The sequence below is a fragment of the Mytilus galloprovincialis genome, chromosome 2 (assembly GCF_965363235.1).
Source record: "Mytilus galloprovincialis chromosome 2, xbMytGall1.hap1.1, whole genome shotgun sequence".
NCBI classification, from domain to species: domain Eukaryota; kingdom Metazoa; phylum Mollusca; class Bivalvia; order Mytilida; family Mytilidae; genus Mytilus; species Mytilus galloprovincialis.
In genome coordinates, this window is record NC_134839.1 from 18,934,393 (window position 1) to 18,954,161 (window position 19,769).

General features: G+C 31.7%; 1 protein-coding gene across 5 annotated transcripts in view; it reads right to left on the reverse strand.

Annotated features, from left to right (window-relative positions):
• The window catches only part of LOC143063050 (kynurenine aminotransferase-like), a 28,340-nt gene extending 10,778 nt beyond the window's left edge, over positions 1 to 17,562 (reverse strand). Inside the window, exons 1-8 of one of the 5 annotated variants that reach the window (XM_076234968.1) lie at positions 17,503 to 17,534; positions 12,468 to 12,576; positions 7,242 to 7,309; positions 6,324 to 6,375; positions 5,118 to 5,219; positions 4,093 to 4,242; positions 2,409 to 2,495; positions 178 to 300 (exon numbers count right to left, since the gene is read on the reverse strand). In XM_076234968.1, coding sequence (XP_076091083.1) covers positions 178 to 300; positions 2,409 to 2,495; positions 4,093 to 4,242; positions 5,118 to 5,219; positions 6,324 to 6,375; positions 7,242 to 7,309; positions 12,468 to 12,569 — 684 coding nt within the window. In that variant the 5' untranslated portion in view covers positions 12,570 to 12,576; positions 17,503 to 17,534. The other 4 variants (XM_076234971.1, XM_076234969.1, XM_076234972.1 and 1 more) reach the window with 4 other exon arrangements.
• Positions 17,563 to 19,769: the final 2,207 nt, after the last annotated feature.

Consider the following 19,769-nt stretch of genomic DNA (forward strand, 5'->3'; position numbering starts at 1 on the left):
GTGTAAATTCTAAAACTTTTCATGCAAAAGTATATCTTGTAAAGCAATGTACATGATCTATATATTCCTGACTCTGTACTATAATTTACCTTTCCTACTGGATTATTAGGACTATTGATCATTATAGCAATGGACATGATGAATCCTATATAACCTAGACTCTGTACTATAATTTACCTTTCCTACTGGATTATTAGGATTATTGATCATTATAGCTTTGGTTTTGTCACTAAACTTGCTTTCCAATTCTACAGGATCTAACTTCCAATCATCACTAGATAGAACACCTTCTTTCTTTATCTTAAATAATCAGATTTAAATATATTAACAGATTATGCCAAAATATATATATACATGTATATATCATTCTTCATTTAAGCTTATACTGTAAGAACATAGTTCAATTTCACAGTAATAAAGAGGAAAAAGACAACTTTCTCTGTAAATAACATTGGGAAACATGACCTATAGGTTACTGTGGATTCATAGTTAGTTATTTGTGGGGTACCAATTTTTCATGGATTTCAATGGTACAAATTTGTTAAGACTTATATACAGTCAGGGGTACTACTTATACAAGTGTATTTTATTTACTTGAAGAAGTGAAAAAAAATATACACATATAAGTAAATAAATAATGTTTGAATAATCTCCCCTTAATTTTCTGAAAAATTTACTTGTACAAGTAAATTTTTCTTACAATCCCACAAAAATCCTCAAGTTTTGAGATGTAAAATCATGCCTTTAATGATTTTTCCCAGGTTTGCTCAAATTTTTTCATTAAAGTTCAATGTTTCATCTCATTAATTCACCAAAGAAACTGATTGAGCAAAGATCTTGAATATTTGCGCAAGGCAATCAAAAATTGCTCCTTTGGGGCTTGTAAATGAGCAGTGTTAAGAAGATAACAGACAAATGGGACTTTCATTGTCCATGAAATTACACTTGAATGATTAGTAAAGATATCTGCACAGGGTACACAATTTAAAATTCTATTAGAGCAAAGAAATCTTCAGAATTCAAGAAAAGAAGAAAGGATGATTTTTTTACCTATACAAGTAAAAAAATCTGATTGCGGAAGAGACATAACTCAGCCAATTTTTTTTTTACCTATACAAGTAAATAAAATTCACTTGTATAAGTATCCTACAAATTTACTTATATGTGTATATTTTTTTTTACTTCTTCAAGTAAATAAAATACACTTGTACAAGTAGTACCCCTGACTGATATACAGACTTTGGAAAAACCACAAAATCAAATATCCACAAATATGCAAGTTTTCCTTTCTCCACGAAAATTGGTACCCACGAAAATGAATCCCAGTATTTTCAATTAAAAACAGAACATATGGAATGAGTAATTAAATAATTGAAAAGCTTTGTTTACCTTACACTTCATACTTCTGACTTATTATGAGTGAATATGACATACTTACAGTTATGCTTTAATTAAGAAATAATTCAAGGGGGCTTGAATATATCGTGATTTTACCACAGGTTGGAACTTTATGACAAATATTTTACCCTGAGCAATAGCGAGGGGTAAAATATCGGTATAAAGGGACAACCTGTGGTAAAATCGCGATATTTTCAAGCCCCCATGAATTATTTCGATTCTAATAGGACAAATATGGCAATTGTTTTGGATTGAAGCGCTCTAGGTGAAGGCATTATTTGCTGTTCCAATAAATAAATGCACTATTAAATTGACGTAAAAGAACGGAGCAAAGAGAATAAGTAAAATGCTTAAACTATTTACAATAACATATTTAAATAGGTTTGGATGAATCTGAATGATAATTGTACTTAAATATCTTTTATGTATACAAAACATGGCTTATGGCACATTTTAGTATCGTTTGCTTATGTTTCCTTGTTGTGATGATTTTCAGTTTCACAAGTGTGTATTTTCCCGTAAAACGCCTATATTCTGACGTCAATGTTCTATGACGTCGGGTAGCTCATTCATAAATAAGCATATGACGTGGGAGTACGATCAGAACAGCCCAAACAATATATTTATATTTTACCACAGGTGTGTTCTCAAAGCATTTGAAGGATGTCATGTTAGAATGTACAATTTATATTGTGATTAAGTCAATTAATAGAATATCGCTTATATTCATCAATTATTCAAATGAGTAAAGAAATATCTCAACTAAGTTTAACATAATAGCGATGATTTATATTAGCGTTGTTTTTCTACTCACGAAGTTGTGATAATAAATCACTCACGTAAATAAGTTTGTTTTACAGTTCCCAGTCTCTACGAAAGATTTTCAGAAATTATTACAACCTTTTAAATTCAAATTAATGTGCCTTTTCTCAGCCTGACTTCAAGTCCTTTAAACTTATCTTTTTACCAATCCTAATGTGCATGCTGACTCAATATTTATAGATACTTACTGGACGGAGTGGTACATATTTTGGAGTGGCGCCAGCAACTTTGACCATAGGTTCGTAACAATCAAAGTAGGGCTCTACAATAACAACCTGAAAACATACAAACAATATTAAACAAGTGAAACTGCGAGCTACTGCTCACTGATGATACCCCCGCCGCAAGTGGATAATATTAATAGTGTAAAAATATACAAGTGTTCGGTAAACAGGAAGTTGTCGAGTGATGAATCTGAAAACGCATCACACGGTATAGCTGACTTATAAAAATCCTGAAACCAAATTTCAGAAATCCTTTTATTGTAGTTCCTGAGAAAAATGTGACGAAAATTTTTAACTTGGTTATCATGTGTAAAATCATACAAGTGTTCGGTAAACAGGAAGTTGTCGAGTGATGAATCTGAAAACGCATCACACGGTATAGCTGACTTATATAAATCCTGAAACCAAATTTCAGAAATCCTTGTATTGTAGTTCCTGAGAAAAATGTGATGAAAATTTTCAACTTGGTTATCATGTGTAAAATCAGACAAGTGTTCGGTAAACAGGAAGTTGTCAAGTGATGAATCTGAAAACGAATCACACAGTATGGCTGACATATATAAATGTTGATACCAAATTACAGAAAGGGTGGATGTGTAGTTCCTGAGAAAAATGTGACGAAAGTTTCATGGGATGGACTGACTGACGGACGGACGGACTGATGGACGGACGGACAGACAGAGGTAAAACAGTATACCCCCCCCCTTTTTTAAAGCGGGGGTATAATAAGAATGATTATTTTTTTTACTGCTTGACAATACGAGTACAAGGTTTGTACATAAATCAAAGTAGGTTGGTTATTTGTTAAGTAAATTATTATTTTTTTATTACTTATGGTAAATATATAATTAAAAGAATATGTGTTCATAGAGCACCATAAGTTGATTGCACCATCTTACTTCCATTTTCAGTGACACTTGAAAACTTTGTCTAAGTGCTTATTTGATAAATATATTTCACATGGTAATGGACATGTTTACAAAGTTTCAATTATATGTGACTACAAATTTTGAACCAAAATTTAACCTATCTTGATCCTTGAAAAAAAACATGTTTGAGTTAAGCCTTTTTCAAATAATTTTTATAGTTTGTTCTTATGTTGTACTGTTAGAGCACTGTCCCAGGTTACGGGAGGGTTGGGATCCTCCTAACATGTCAAATACTGTATGGATGTGCCTGTCCCAAGTAAGGAGCCTGTAATTCAGTGGTTTTAGTTTGTTGCTGTGTTACATATTTTGTTTTTTTCATTCATCTTATTGTACATAAATTATGCCATTATTTTTCTCATTTAAATTGTTTAACATTTTGTCATTTTGGACCTTTAATATCTGACTATGGGGCGTGAACTGTATGTTGAAGGTCATACAGTGACTTATAGTTGTTAATTTCTGTGTCATTTGGTCTCTTGTGGAGAGATGTCTCATTGGAAATCATACCACATCTTCTTTTTTATATCAACCTTAAGAAGTAAATAATTTATTTAGTCCATTTCTGAGTGTCAGCCCAGAAAAATGGACCACACCCCACGATCCTCTCTCCTCCATAGAATGTCTGTCTCTGATTGTCTGACCCTTAATACAAAATATAACCTTTTCCCTAATTATTTGCACTCCCCCCTTCCTAACTCCCAACCTCATCCAATCCTTACCTCATCTCCAGGATTAACCAACCCTTGGACAGCACAAAACAAAACACCATAGGCCCCGACAGAAACAGTTACATTATTCATTGGGTCCAAAGTTCGACCAATTAAAGGGCTATACAACTTGGCAAGAACATTCACCAATCTTGGATGTCCCTGTAAAAGAAAATAAGAAAAATAGAAATTGTCAATATTAGTAAATGTATTCTGACAACCTGATATTAAGGATGTATTCTTCTGACGTTTCAGTCTCATTGAAATCTCATTCTTGAATTATTTCCAAAACATGTGATTCAAGTGTATTTAAAAAATGTTATAACCAAACATAACTCTGAAAAAATTGTGTATTTACAATGAATAGTTTTTGAGTTATCCAGTTTACAAATTTTATGACCAATCAAGTCAGTATTTTTTGCCAAAATTTTGAGAAAATGGGTGAGGGATACAAAAAATGATTTTACAAGAATCATGTACATCCCATATCATTTTGGTCTTTTCAAATTTCTTAGATATGTATTTTTTCAAACATTTATCATGTTTATAACAAAAAAGTTGAAATTATATGCATTTTGTCCTTAAAACATTTAAAACAGAGAAAAACACAAATTTACAAAATTGACAGCATGGAAAATTTTACACAAAAAAGCCTCAAAATATGATAAAATTTTCTTATATTAACAGTTACACCTACGCTTCCTATAGTTTATTTAAGTAAAATTAATTCAGATTGGTCCACTTCATCTTTATAGAAAGTATGAAAAATAGTTAAACTGTGGAACTGTGATTTTTTCACGATAATAGCCCAAAAATAGGTAAAAATCGATGAAAAATGGGAAAATCATCAAAATTGGGCATTTTCAAAGGGCTGTAGCAAAAAATGAAATGCACCACCATATGATTTTTTCTTAACCAATTATTTTGTTACAGTCTTATAAACCTCAAAATCAGGTTAAGAAAAAAAGTTAAATTCTAGAAATTTTTAGCTCCTCAGAGGTTAACATCCTAAAATCGATACTTATCATTATACTTACATAACTACGAGTGTACTGACTGAGGAGAGCATTCTCTGAACCATCAACAGCATGAACCATCTTGTCAATCACATGTTGTGGGGGTTTGAAATCAGGAAATCCCTAAAATATAAATATCAAAAATACACATGTGCACATCAGTTAATCACTATTTAACTGAGGAATGTATTTATGTCAGGTTTAGAAACATTTGTCAGATGTTCAGACTCTATATGATATCTTTCAATCATATATAATACTAGAACACACCCGTGATATCGCGGGTCCATGACTGAATTAAAGTATATAACTATGCGCAAGCCTTATCTTAGTATTAGTACTGTCATCTGATTAAGTCATACCGATTATAAGATAAACAATTTTCTCTGCTTTCAAATCTTTCAGTTTGAACCCGTCGAACTGGAACTTATCAATTATTGGTAATATTAATTATTTGGAAAACAAAAGATCCTGGAATGGAGTATTTTTTAATCAACAGCATTGTCCTATATTAGTTATAAATAAAGTTGAATTCTTTGATTCGCTGTTTTACGTCATGCCCGGTAACAAATTGAAACTTATTTTTAGTCCAGATTTTTAGTATTCGTATTGTTATCTTAGAAAGTCTTACGGATTAAAATACTACAATAGGTAACAATTTGACAATTTAGTAGTGTCAACCCTGTGATTATGACCCGTGTATATAGCATATTAATCCTGAATACACCGTTTGGTGGTGCGCCTGTCAGATGCGGAACGTACAGATAAGGTAATAGGTAACAGGTGATTATACTATTGGTATTGGTATCGGACTCGACCCGGAACTTCCTAATTATTGGCAATATTAATTACGTTGAAAACAAAAGGGCCTGGAGTGGTGTAATTTATAATCTACACCTTTGTACTATATTATTTGTATATAAAGTTGAATTCTTTGATTCGTCGTTTTTACGTGATGGCGGCTGACAAATTGGACCTCGTAATTTTAGTATTATAGATATATGAATCATGAAAAATTTATGATATTAGGAAGTCTTTTTTTCTGACTATGATTTTTTTTCTTTCTCTGAAATATTCCCAGAACACAATACAAGTGTACCTGTCCCATATCTGGAGTATGTAGTTCAGTGGTAGTTTTGTTTCATGGTTGTCATATTTCTTATGGATACACAATGATTTATGTTACTCTGAAACAGGCAATTTTACTCCTTGATTAAGTAACCTTACCTGTCCTAAGTTCAATGCTTTATAATCGACAGCAAGCTTTCCAAACTCTACCCTGTAAAACATAAAAATTCAGTTAAGCATAACAGTACTACAATAATATATGAATAAATACAAAGATCATACAGCTCTTTTTAGTGTAAAGACTGTAATTCTTAACAAACTGCTGCCAGAATTAGGACACTAATGTACACCAAATTTCACAATTTTCAAATATCCATAAAAAGTTTCTTTACTCAATTTTCATTTTTTTTTCAAAATCATTGATATTCATAGCAGTACATGTGGGAAAATGATCTGATTACTTACAAATGTTGTAAAACTTGGTTTTTGCTGTATTCTTCCCCAGATTAGTTAGAAACTAGATACATTACTTTTAAATTTATCTGTATTTAGGATCATTCATTTTGACATTCTTTTAGAATTGGATAAAAAACATTAAAATCTTTTCTAGCAGACTGTTCCTGTGGGGTTGAATATTGTTGGTTTTTTTTTACCTTTTTTTACCTTACAATTGACCTTTGACAGGAAAACTCACAAATCAATTGGGACAAGGGTCAAACATGTCTTGCCAAGAGTTGACAAACTAGTACTCAGTGTAGATGAACCAAGGCCCTTAAAATATTTATGTTTGAAAATTACTTGCACAAGAAGGAAAAGTTTATGTTGAATTATCTCCCAATGCATCACTTTGTATGGTCATTCATTAAGAGAACCACATACAATCAAACCTGCTTAAGAGACAATCTGTATTATGCAAAAACCTGTATGATAAGACCGTTAATTTTAGATCCTTCTGTAGAACATTTTATACAGATTAAACCTGTATTAAAAGACCACCTGTCTTTAGAGACTACTTTTTGCTCTCCCTTGAGTGGTCTCTTAATACAGGTTTGACTGTATCACAATATTTTATCTTACCAGACATTTTTCTCTGTTCCTTTCAATCTGTCAGCTCCCTTCAACTTGGACATTTTTGAATATTTTCTCTAAAAAGACAGAAAGTTTAAAACAAATTAATTTGTTTTGTTGTCTTAAAATAATTCATTATGACATGCATCAAGGATATTGTTAAATATAACAACTTTCTCCCTTTACCTCTTACACAGGTAATTTATATTTTTGTCACTTTTAAAAACATGCAAAGTTAAACCATGTTCTACATGAGTTAAATGTGAAAGTAAAAACAAACAGCAAACAATTTTAAGAAGACCATGTCTCAGAGAGTACATGTAGATCAAATTGTTAAAAAGAGTAATTAATATATCTCTCTAAAACATGCTTTCATTTCTGATGAGTATTTCTTTTAAGCATGTAACTTAGGAGATAACTGTATTGTATTTTAAGCTCCGACGGCATCAATTGGGGATTTGATGGTCGCAAATTAAGTTTACTGGCGACGCTTTAGCGGAGACAGTAAACGGGTATTTGCGACCATCAAATCCCAAATTGATGCCGTCGGAGCTTAAAATACAATATTGTTATCTCCATTCTAATGAAACTGACAGAAAACAACGTTAAAACATGTATTTAAAATCTGTCATATGCTGTCTGCGCTTGCGCGTACGTCCCATAGCATCAGTTGTCAATTGATGCCATGTAAGAAAGTGACGTTATCCAATCAAAATGAACATTACAAACGTTGTTGCATTAGAATTAAATTTATTCAATTTATAACCTAATACAGAATACAAGATAAATAGTACCATACTAAGAGGGTCTGGATGGGGCTTACAGAATAGAGAATTGTCAGCAAAAGTGCAAAATAAAGGCCACATAAACATTAAAAATAAAGAAAGAAAAAATTGCAAAAAAATAAAGAATAGTTGGGTGCTGAAATATATAGAATAGAGAATAATGGGGTGCTAAAATATAAAGAATATAGAAAAATTCTACAAATAATTGAAGATTAAAGGAACAGAATTGACAAACAACCTCCTCACAATCCAGACCCTCTATACATTTGTCCAAAAGACCACTAAAATGTTATAGCTACAGGAATATAATAAACAGGTATACATTATATAATTGACAAAACATAAAATAAATGAACAAAAACAAATGTGAAAATTTTGTATAAAAAGCTTTTCAAGTATGTAATTATCATACTCAATGCATTTTAACCATATTTGTGAAATAATTGATTTTTAAAAATACACATTTTCAAATGGACTTTAAAAGACAGAAACAAAATTAACAAAATAAAACCAACTAAACTAAATACAATACTGAGGAGGGATAGGACCGGGATCGGGTGTTTTTAAGCTCGGGATTTCCGGATTGAGCCTTTTGGGATCCTGGAATTTTTTTTTCAACTTTCGGGATTTCGTGTTTTTAAGTCTGGGATTTCGGGATCTCGCGTTTTTAAGCCCGGAATTTCGGAATCAGGACCCCTCTTACCCCCTCTCAATACTGATCCCATTATTCCTTTAGATAATTATAATTTATTTCAAACCTCTTGACATTCTATTTTAAGATATATACATTGTACAATGATATGCTTTACATTAGGCTAATTATCTCCCCTTATGCTGGATTTTGTCACTAGATATCATTTATCTCAAGTAAATTAAAAACACCAGTGACCATTTCAGGGGAGGGGAAGGGGTGGTGTAGATTATTTTACCCGTCATCATAGACTATTAAGTCCCCCCTTTCTGTCTTCCCACTGTTGTTAACACCCCGACATCTGGTTCAATTCATCTAAAATTCATGCTGTAATAAATCTTCACCATTTTCAAAATTATTTTTTTAAGATGACCTTCATATTATGTCTCACCACCATTGTGCAATTTTCTTGTGATCAGTTTTTATTGGTGGAGAAAGACAGAGTTCCCGAGAGAACAACAACATATGATTGGAAAACTGACAATCCTAGTCCATTTATATTGGAATCATGAGTGCAGCTGCCCAATGCCGGATTAGAACTCTCAACCTTAGTGTTCATTTGCAACCACTCGACATAGGCAATGTTATTAACTTCCAATTAAAAAATACTCTTTCATTACTTTCAGACTGCACAAAGAAGACAAATTGGCACAGAAATCCCCCTCCCCCTTATTGTGTTTTTGCTAATTCAGTCACACAGAGTGGTTCAAATGACCTGTAATATATCTTCATTTCACTAAATTTGATGTTTCATTTATATTTTGAACTATTTAATTTATTTGTCAAAAAAATGAGCTTTATAAAACTGGTAACAAATAAATGTTTTAATAATTACATACTACATGTAATGTCAAAAGACAAAAAATAATCCAGTATTTATAACAGAAGATAAGGATGTAATATGTATGTACAAACGTACTAACATTAGTATGTGTGTCCCTAAGTGGAAGTAACTAGTATAAGTAATAAATTTACATCCTTTAACATTTTGCTATGTAAGCATGACAAAGTATATTGATGTTTACCCCTAAGCCTTTATTCATGTTATATATATATACAACTAAATCACTAACATTGCATCATTAGCTAGTATGAAAACAGCCTCTATACCCCAAACTAATGAATGGTCTGAGATAATTATATAAATCCCTATGGCATTTTAACTAGCTTTATTTACATACCAGTAAATTACTATATCAATACATTGATAAAAACATGATAAAACAAGTACCAAAGATCAATGAAAACTAACATGGTTTATTAGAGAAAATATGGTAATCAATAACTTTACTATCATGTTTACTAGAGCATGACTTACAATAGGTTACAAAGGTCATTCACACAAACAAAGGACAAAGAAATACTTCCCAACCAAACCAAAAGCTCTAAGCCATGTATTCAGCCTTGAAACTAAACACATCTTTCTCCATAAACTAAATGATCCTAAATGGAAATGAGATTTGTATAACATTTGTGAAATTTTCCATTGGTGAAATAATTTAATAGTTTAGTTACAATATGTTAATCAATTTTACATTTCATGTAATTAGTAAGCACTAGGTCAATGGGTTCATTATAGAAAATTTATACTGATAAAATCATTTATCATTATCAGGCCTTACAACAAGTCGAGAGAGATTGTGGGCAATGAGAAAGATTGTGGGCAATGAGAAATTGTGGACAACTAGAAATTGGGGATAAAGTTGAAGTAATGTATACATGTATAATGATTCATAATTAACGATTAACGCCTCCCCCCCCCCAAAAAATAAAAATAAAATTCATTAAATAAGTAAATAAAGAGCTAATAAATTTTAAAAAGAAAATAACGTTAAAACTGAGTTCTATACTTGGCTTAAATATTTAATAACTGCTCTTTCTGATTAGTCTGACCTAAACCCAACTTTAAATGTTTAAAATCAATGTGTTAAAATCTTTTGTTCACCAGAAGCCTGTAATCCAGTGGTTGTCGTATGTGTATGTGTTACATATTTGTTTTTTTTTCATTTTTTGTACATAAATTAGGCTGTTAGTTTTCTCGTTTGAATTGTTTAACATTGTCTTTTCAGGGCCTTTTATAGCTGACTACCAGTATGAGCTTTGCTCATTGTTGAGGGCCGTACGGTGACCTATAGTTGTTAATTTCTGTGTCATTTTGGTCTCTTGTGGAGAGTTGTCTCATTGGCAATCATACCACATCTTCTTTTTATTTATATTAACACAATGACTGTGCATGCCATAACCTCTGGTTGCTACCAAAACAATTCATGTACCTCCCCAACCCCAACAACATGAACATAAATCTAACAAAAACTAGTTATAATATTAAATTAGTAAAGAGGAACAGAAAACAACACATGTTTGTTAGTAACTAATAACAAGAAATCAAAACCAAAGATAAATATATAGAAGAAGTGACAGTTATTTTCTTTAAGTTCCTTTTTTTTAATAACATATACTGTAACAGTTAAAATTGATATGAGCATACTTCACTGTACTTAATATGGTTTTGGTTGTCCCTTTGTAACACCCCCATCCCCCCTTTTTTTCCCTCTTCACTTTTGGATCAAAACATAAATTTCAATTAATTCAAACTAATCGGCTTTAAAATGAGCAAATAAACAAATAAAAACAAATTGACACTGTTTCATACTTGTGTAAATTATAACTAAATAAATAAGGTGATTTATTTAATCCATTATAAAACTTATTTCCTGGAAGGATTAATATAAAAGCCAAAATGCAATATTTAAATCTAAATTCATGAACCAAAGCTTGTTTCACATGAAAATTTGGGTATCTTTTAAATATTTCAAATAATTTGTGTAATATATTACAAACAAAAAGTATAATTACTTTTATAATTTTAAGTAAGCGTGAAAGATGAAAAGGAATGAAACCCAAGTCGTGAAAGATCGGTTAAAGTGACTTATTTCTCATTGGATAAATGAAGGAGAGGTAACTCATGGTTACTGAATAAACCTACCAACATTGTTGTTCAAATAACTTACTTTTTTTCAAGCAAAATTTATACACAAAACACTTTAAAAATATTGTCAATTGGAAAGGTACAAAATACAAATCCCCTGGTTCCAAATTCAAATGTGACTTTTAAACTGTCATTGAATGGGTGCCAAAAATAATACACACAATTATTAAGATTTTTTAACTAAGACAATGAGACATTCTAAGTGATGGAAAAAAATTGAAATCTGGACTTGTGGTTTTAAACAATTACTACTTGGTGATGCAGGCGAAGAAAAGTATGAGCCAATGACTATTAAATAGTAGTTTTTGATTTTAATTGAGTTTTCTTTATACTGATATTAAATTTTGCCTTGTATATTTGAGAGGTGCATGAAGACTACAGAAAGCTTCCACAATTTTTTTAATAAGGATCACAACATAGAGGAAATTACAATAGAGGAAATTTAATATAGCTATCAGCTGAAATTTAAGCATCTGACAAGGTAAAATAAATTTTAAAATAAAACTCTAAGCTTAATCTGTTATTCGGACCCTAAAATAAACTACTGCTTAGGACATGTTGGAATAACAATGAACTATATAAAAAATATAAAAAAAATATAACAGTTTTTCTTATTTCATTCATTTTTTTTTTCAAAAAAGGGGTGGCAGTTTTAAATGTATACACATGAAAAATGGTACTCAAAGTAAACAAAAGCACTCAAATTAGCCAAGTGTCAAACAGATTATTAAGCAACAAAGAAAACACTATGCGTACATGCTACGACTTACATTGCTGCTTATTATTGGGAGAACAGTTTTATGGCTTGTTGACTGTATTACATATGTAGCAAATGCTATACCGACACTTTTTACTGGATTCAATACTTGCATAGCTTCACTTGAAAAAAGAATGTTAAATATTTATAAACCTCACCATTGGGCCAAATCTTCTCAAAACATTTATTCCATTTGAGATGATGATAATAGAAAAAAGAAAGAATTTTCTAAATTTTTTTAATCAGTAATCTCTTAACAATTTATTGGCTCATCAAATGTATTTCTAATGTCATCAATTCATCCTTTCAACATTAGACATAATCAAGATAATGTAAGTTCAGAAATTATTGCAATTTTTGCAGAGTTGGAAAAAAATGTGAGATTCATTTTTGTGGCTTCAGGAAAAGTTGCAAACAAAAATTTTCAGATATAATAATGCCAGTGTTTTTATTGCAATTCATTCTTTGTGCTTAATTAGCTTTTATTAAAACCTCACAATAATTTCTGAATTTACAGTCATATCTTTAAATGATTCTTTTTTAAATAACAGCTGCATCTAGCTGCTCTAAGTACATTAAGCTAAAGGAAACAAACTCTCATGAATCTGTAGCAGAACAAAGGCTTTAACACATTGACAACGAAATAGTTCCTTGTTTTATATTTTAACGAAGATTTTGTATTTTGCCACCTTTCCTTATATATCTGACACTATATAAAGCATGACAAGATTGAAGAATAAGGAATTTGTATCTGCCTGGTATACAAGTTATGACAAGTGAAAAACTGTTATAACCAACCTCAACTAACAGTAATGTCAGTCATTCCAAAGGTCACCTGAGCCAAAAATAAAATTATAATTGGTTGATGTTGCCTTCCTTCCCACCTTAAAAGCAGCCTACCCGAAAAAAAACATTTATGACAGATCGTTTCAGTTTTTAGTTATATAAAGTTGTTTTCGTGCTCTTACACCTTTTTCTAGTTTCAAACATGAAACTTATCTTGTTCACCTAAAAAATTAGTCCCTGCCTACCCAATCAAACCTTCAAGGTAATATCAGACAAAGAAGTTGTTGGTAAATGTCCAGTAAAAAAAAGTTTGGTCCACAATTTTCTTCTACATACATGTCGTATAAGAAGAAACATTCAAAAATTTGTTTATATCTTCCATGAATTCATTGGTCTTGATGGGGTTTACAGAATAGAGAACAATGGTTTCGATCTACTGACAATAGGCCAAAAAAATAAAAGATATAGAAAAATAGACTAAACAAATACAGAATACAGAATAATCAGGTGCTAAAATAAGAAAAAAAATAGCAAAAAACATAAGGAGTTGAGAAAAATTACCAAAATAAATAAAGAATACACAATTTATACATGTATTGTAAATAAAATTCAGAAGATTTTTGTGCTGAGTCAAATGTGAAATCACAATATTCTGTTCAAGAACAAATAGATGTAAAAATTAATTGGCTCAAAAAAAGCAATTGTTTAATCAATTAGCTGTTAGTGCAGCATGCTGTACTTTGAATACAATAAGTTTTAACAAAGCACCATTTAGGCCTTAATGTGCATGTATACTAGTTTATATTGTGTCCACCATGTCCACTAGGCTTAACAATTTGAACTGGAAGAAAACAGTTTTAAATAGTTTTTGTTAGTAAAAAAAAAAGTCATTTGATTCTCTGATTGACAGTGGTCTCATCTGCAATCACAACGCATCTTCTTATTATATATGATATATAAGTTCTAAGTGACACAAAATTTTCGACTGAATTTTTATCCACTATTTGAATTGAATAGTGCGAACAAAAATAGTCTGCAAAATGTATGAAACTAACCTGAGAAGAAGATCAACTTCAAAGCTAGGCTAGCTATTACAAGTTCCATGGGTATCAATTTTTGAGGATTGAGAAAAAAATAATAATTATCATCGATTCATGATTTTGTGATTTTGGCAAATTCTGCATGCAAACTTATAGATATTAAACCCTACTCATTGCTCTTAAAACTAGAGGCTCTTAAGAGCCTGTGTCGCTCACCTTGGTCTATGTGCATATTCAACAAAAGACACAGATGGATTAATGACAAAATTGTGTTTTGGTGGTGGTGATGTATTTGTAGATCTTACTTTACTAAACATTCTTGCTTCTTACAATTATCTTCATCTTTCATTAACTTGGACCATTAGTTACAGAGGAAAATATTTTGTTAAAAATTTACAAAAATTTACAAAAGGAGTAGGTCCGGTAAGGACCGATTTTGGCCTCAAATTTCAGGTTCATCTGACGAAAGATTTTGACCACATTTTAAACACTTAAGTGTCTATTTCATTTGAATCAATTAGTTTATGTGAAAGATTTTAACTGATTTAGTCATTAAAAACGATCCGATTCAAGCTCAAATATGAAAAATCTACCAAATATGCTGAAAAATGTCACTTTTCAGATGGTTTTTGTCAAAAATGAAAGTGGCCGCATCCGTGTTCATCCTTAACCTTTATATATGTTATGTATTATCATAAAATACAACTTACATTTCAATATTAAGGATGAACACGAATGCGGCCACTTTCGTTTTACACGAAAACCGTCTAAAATTTAACTAAAATGCTATAATTGTGAAGATTTCAGTAATTTAACAGGACTTAATGGTGCTTATACCCGATATATGTGCATTGTATTGTCAAAAACAGCCCATATTTATGTAGCAGAAGCATTCTACTGTCCAATAAATAACTAAAAGTTTACATTTTAACAATTTTGTAAAACTGCTATATTTTGGGGCCAAAAAGGGGTCTTACTGGACCTACTCCTTTATGAAAATTGTTAAAAATTGACTGTAGAGGGCTGCAACTCCTTTAGGGGTCAACTGACCATTTTTGTCATGTTGATTTATTTGTAGATCTTACTTTGCTGAACATTATTGCTGTTTACAGTTTATCTCTATCTACAATAATATTCAAGATAATAACCAAAAACGGCAAAATTTCTTTAAAAATTACCAATTCTGGGGCAGAAACCCTACAACCAGTTGTCTGAGTTGTCTGAAATTTTCAGGTCAGATAGATGTTAACTTCATGAACAATTTAACCTCCTGTCAGATTTGCTCTAAATGCTTTGGTTTCAGAGTTATAAGCCAAAATCTACATTTTACCCCCAATGTTCTATTTTTAGCCATGGTGGTCATCTTGGTTGGTTGGCCGGGTCACGCCACACATTTTTTTTTACCCCAATGATGATTGTGGCCAAGTATGGTTATATTTGAGAAGATTTTTGTAAAAGATTACAAAAATTTACGAAAAATTGGTAAAAAATGACTATAAAGGGCAATAACTCCTTAAGAGGTCAACTGACCATTTTGGTCATGTTTGACTTATTTGTAGATCTTACTTTGCTGATCATTATTGCTGTTTACAGTTTATCTCTATCTATAATAATATTCAAGATATTAACCAAAAACTGCAAAATTTCCTTAAAATTGCCAAATTCAGGGACAGCAACCCAACAACCGATTGTCCAATTTGTCTGAAAATTTCAGGGCAGCTACATCTTTTCACTTGATTTACAATTTGACCCCATGTCAGATTTGCTCTAAATGCTTCGGTTTCAGAGTTATAAGCCAAAATCTACATTTTGCCCTTATGTTCTATTTTTAGCCATGGTGGCCATCTTGGTTGGTTGGCTGGGTCACGACACACATTTTTTAAACTAGATACCCCAATGATGATTGTGGCTAAGTTTGATTTAATTTGGCCCAGCAGTTTCAGAGGAGAAGATTTTTGTAAAAGTTAACGACGACGGACGACAACGACGGACGACGGATGACGAACGCCAATTGATCAGAAAAGCTCACTTGGCCTTTTAGGCCAAGTGAGCTAAAATTGATATTTGAAAAGTTCTTACAAAATCATTTTAAACATTAATGACTTTATATTTGCAGAGATACAAAGCTACACCAGGATGTCAGGTACATGTAGCTTGGTAACTTCATATTGTACATTTGTAAGAAATGTTTGAACATATGGTTACATTTTCTTTCAAGGACATAATTGCAAAGTGAGAAATTGAGGTGATAAAAAAGGGAAAAAAAGGACCACCAAAATTCAAAAATTCAAAAATTGAACCATCAATTGCAATTATTATAAAAGCGTTTCAGTTGCATTATTAAAATGTATAAATTCGTGTTTTTATTGTATTCTACAAACAAATTGATTTATTTAATATCATTTAATATTTGGAATGGCAGGTAGCACTTTAATACTGAAAAGAAATTGAGGATACATTAAAGGAGTCCAAAATCAGTGATTTCCTATCATGCCATTTCGCCTGTAGCATTAAGATTTAATTATGAAAGGTTCAGACGAAAAAAATTGTTTCACTGCCTTTAGCTTAAGCGTTATGACATCGTAGGAAGGCGTCTCTGAAAATAATTAAAATAGCCTTTCCAGGCATCAATTTATTTTGAGTATTGTACAACCTACTCCCAATAACTGTAGTCTTGGAAGATTATAAATTTCAATATTTTGCTGTGATACTAGGAAGATGTTGCAACAAAAAGAAAAAAAAATTAACAGATATATGATTATTGCAGTTTATTATAAAAGGATACACCACAGGCACTTGTTTCTATCCTTAAGAAGGTCGACTATTCCTATATATATAGAAGCTTCTATTTTATATATGGATAGTCTACCTTCGTATGGATAGAAACAAGTGCCTGTGTGATACAGTAGACTATCATATAATCGCCGTCACGTATGAGACCACTTATTTTAATGTTAAATTATCATGATTATAAACTGAGACTAGATATGCATCCCTCGCACGATCGGATTAAGGTGGTCCATTCTACATTATCATGACTGAGTGTAAAAGGGGAGTACACAAGGTGGTGCCCAAGTAACTATCTTGCAAGGTAAATAAGCAATGACGTGTCTATTTCTCAGTAAAAGAATGAATAATGAATATAATGCAATACATTACAATGGGAGATTTCATTAAAACATTAAAAATGAAATGGAAACATTATTATCACGTTCAGCTTACCACGATGGACTTTGTCAAGGGAGAGAACAACGTCTGGTTCGACTGAATATTGGTCAACTCGGCCCAGATACAACTCGGACCAAATACCAACTATCCATATATGTCAGAAATTCATGTAACATCAAATGACATAGATTTTTTTTATATAAATCTTGATCCTTCTAAAGCCACAGGTTCAGATGAAATACCCACGCGCAATCTACTGTAAACACTTTGCACCCGCTGATCCGCTGAGTTTACACCACACATCACTTTCATGATTTTTGATAAATCTTTTTTAAAGGAGATGTATTATTACACTGCAGACCAATTGCTGCAGACAGGCAAAAGGTATTCCTATGTTTAAGAAAGGCGAAAAATACCTAGCCTTAACTACAGGCCTGTCTCCCTAACTTGTATATATGCTGCAAACAATTCATGTATAGAACACATTGTTGTCCGACACGAAGAAACATCCCAAAACCATCTGGACACACATAACATATCATTGGACTGTACATTGGCGGATCCAGAACTTTCAATAAGGGGGAGGGCGCTCGAATCTTTCTTCAGTGATTCCCTATATAATCACGGGGGGTTTCAACATGGGATTTTGGGTACAGGTGTGCAGCTGGGATTTTAAAAACACCCCCCCCCCTTCATATATTGAATAATTGTGAAATCCCTACCAATACATATATTTCACAGCGAAATCATAACCCATTCATATATTTATCACCCATTGATATATCACAATCGGTCAATTACTACCTATTGATATATTTCCTCGGTAAAATTGCACCCCATTGATATATTTGACGGATCAAAAAAGGGACCCATTCAAGCGGCACATATGTATATACCTTTATATAGGAAGAGACCCCCCCCCCCGTGTATATAATCAACCAAATTTTCCCCACGAAAGCCCCCCCCCCCCTGGATCCACCTATGGGACAATCAGCATGTCTTCAGAGCAAATCGCAGCTGTTAAACACAACTTCTGATATCAAGTCATGAATTCCTCAGTAATTCGTTACGGCACCACACTTATGGAGGAAATACCTAGAATTGGGTATCAGCCTTCCTTAATAATAGAATGCAAAAGGTTGTCATTGATGAGGATGTATCTAGTCAAATATACCTGTGGTAAGAGGGCTTAGTGTCTTGGGGCCTCTTCTTTTCCTGGTATTCATAAATGATCTTCCTGCAATAGACAGTAACATCAAAACACACCGCTTGTTCGCAGATCACGGACTGTATCCGATATATAGAACAAGACAACAAATTAGCAAGATTGTATCATCCTACAAAGTTAATTAGACTGCCTAGCCAAATGGGGAAAAACTTGGGGTAAGCAAAATATTCCGTCTAGAAAAACCAAACTCCCTATAAAGATCTATAAACTGTTACAAGATTACAGTTACCATACAAACATAACTATTTACTAGGCCACATTTTAGAATCCGTCAAGACATCAAAATATCGTGGTATCATCTTATCCAACAACATGTCATGGGATACACAAATCAAAAACACCACCACAAACATGGCTAAAGCAAACAAGCTCTTATATAGTCTTTTTAAGAAGAAACTTACCAATAAATGAATCCCCAATAAATCAGGAAGAAACAAAAAGTTTGGCTTATAAGTCTTTGGAACGATCAACCCTTGATGGTCCGTGTAACACTTATCAATTCAAAGTTTTAAAAAGTTTTGAAATTTTAGATTTTTGGAATTTTGATCAAAGTTTTAAAATATCAAAATTTCAAAATGTGTAAAAGTTTTGAAATTTTGAAATTTTAATCAAATTTTTAAAATATTAAAATTCTAAATATCGTTTATAAATTTGATAGTTTAGGAATTTGATCAAAATTCTAAAATATTAAACCTTACGTGCAATTTTGATTATTTCACTTTTTGAAAGTTTGATTTTTTAAATTTTTGATTAAAATATCAAAAATAGAAAAGGGGCGAAAAGAGGGGTAAACACTGATGTAAACACGGCTCCGATAACAATCATTCTTAGTTATAAATAAATAGCACGAAACATATCAAATCATTTTTAATTACAAAATAAATAATGAAAAAAGAAGTCGTTTTTTTTTCTTAAAACATATTAGACATCACATGGGATAACAGTATCCTGAAATTTTTAGGTTGGGCATCTATCAAAAAAAAAAAAAATAGTTAACCACCTATTTAAACCGGAATCAAATAAGTCGATTTAAATCTCTTATATAAGGTTAGCGTTTGAGATAAATAACTCAAAGCTATTTGGTGTTCCCAGT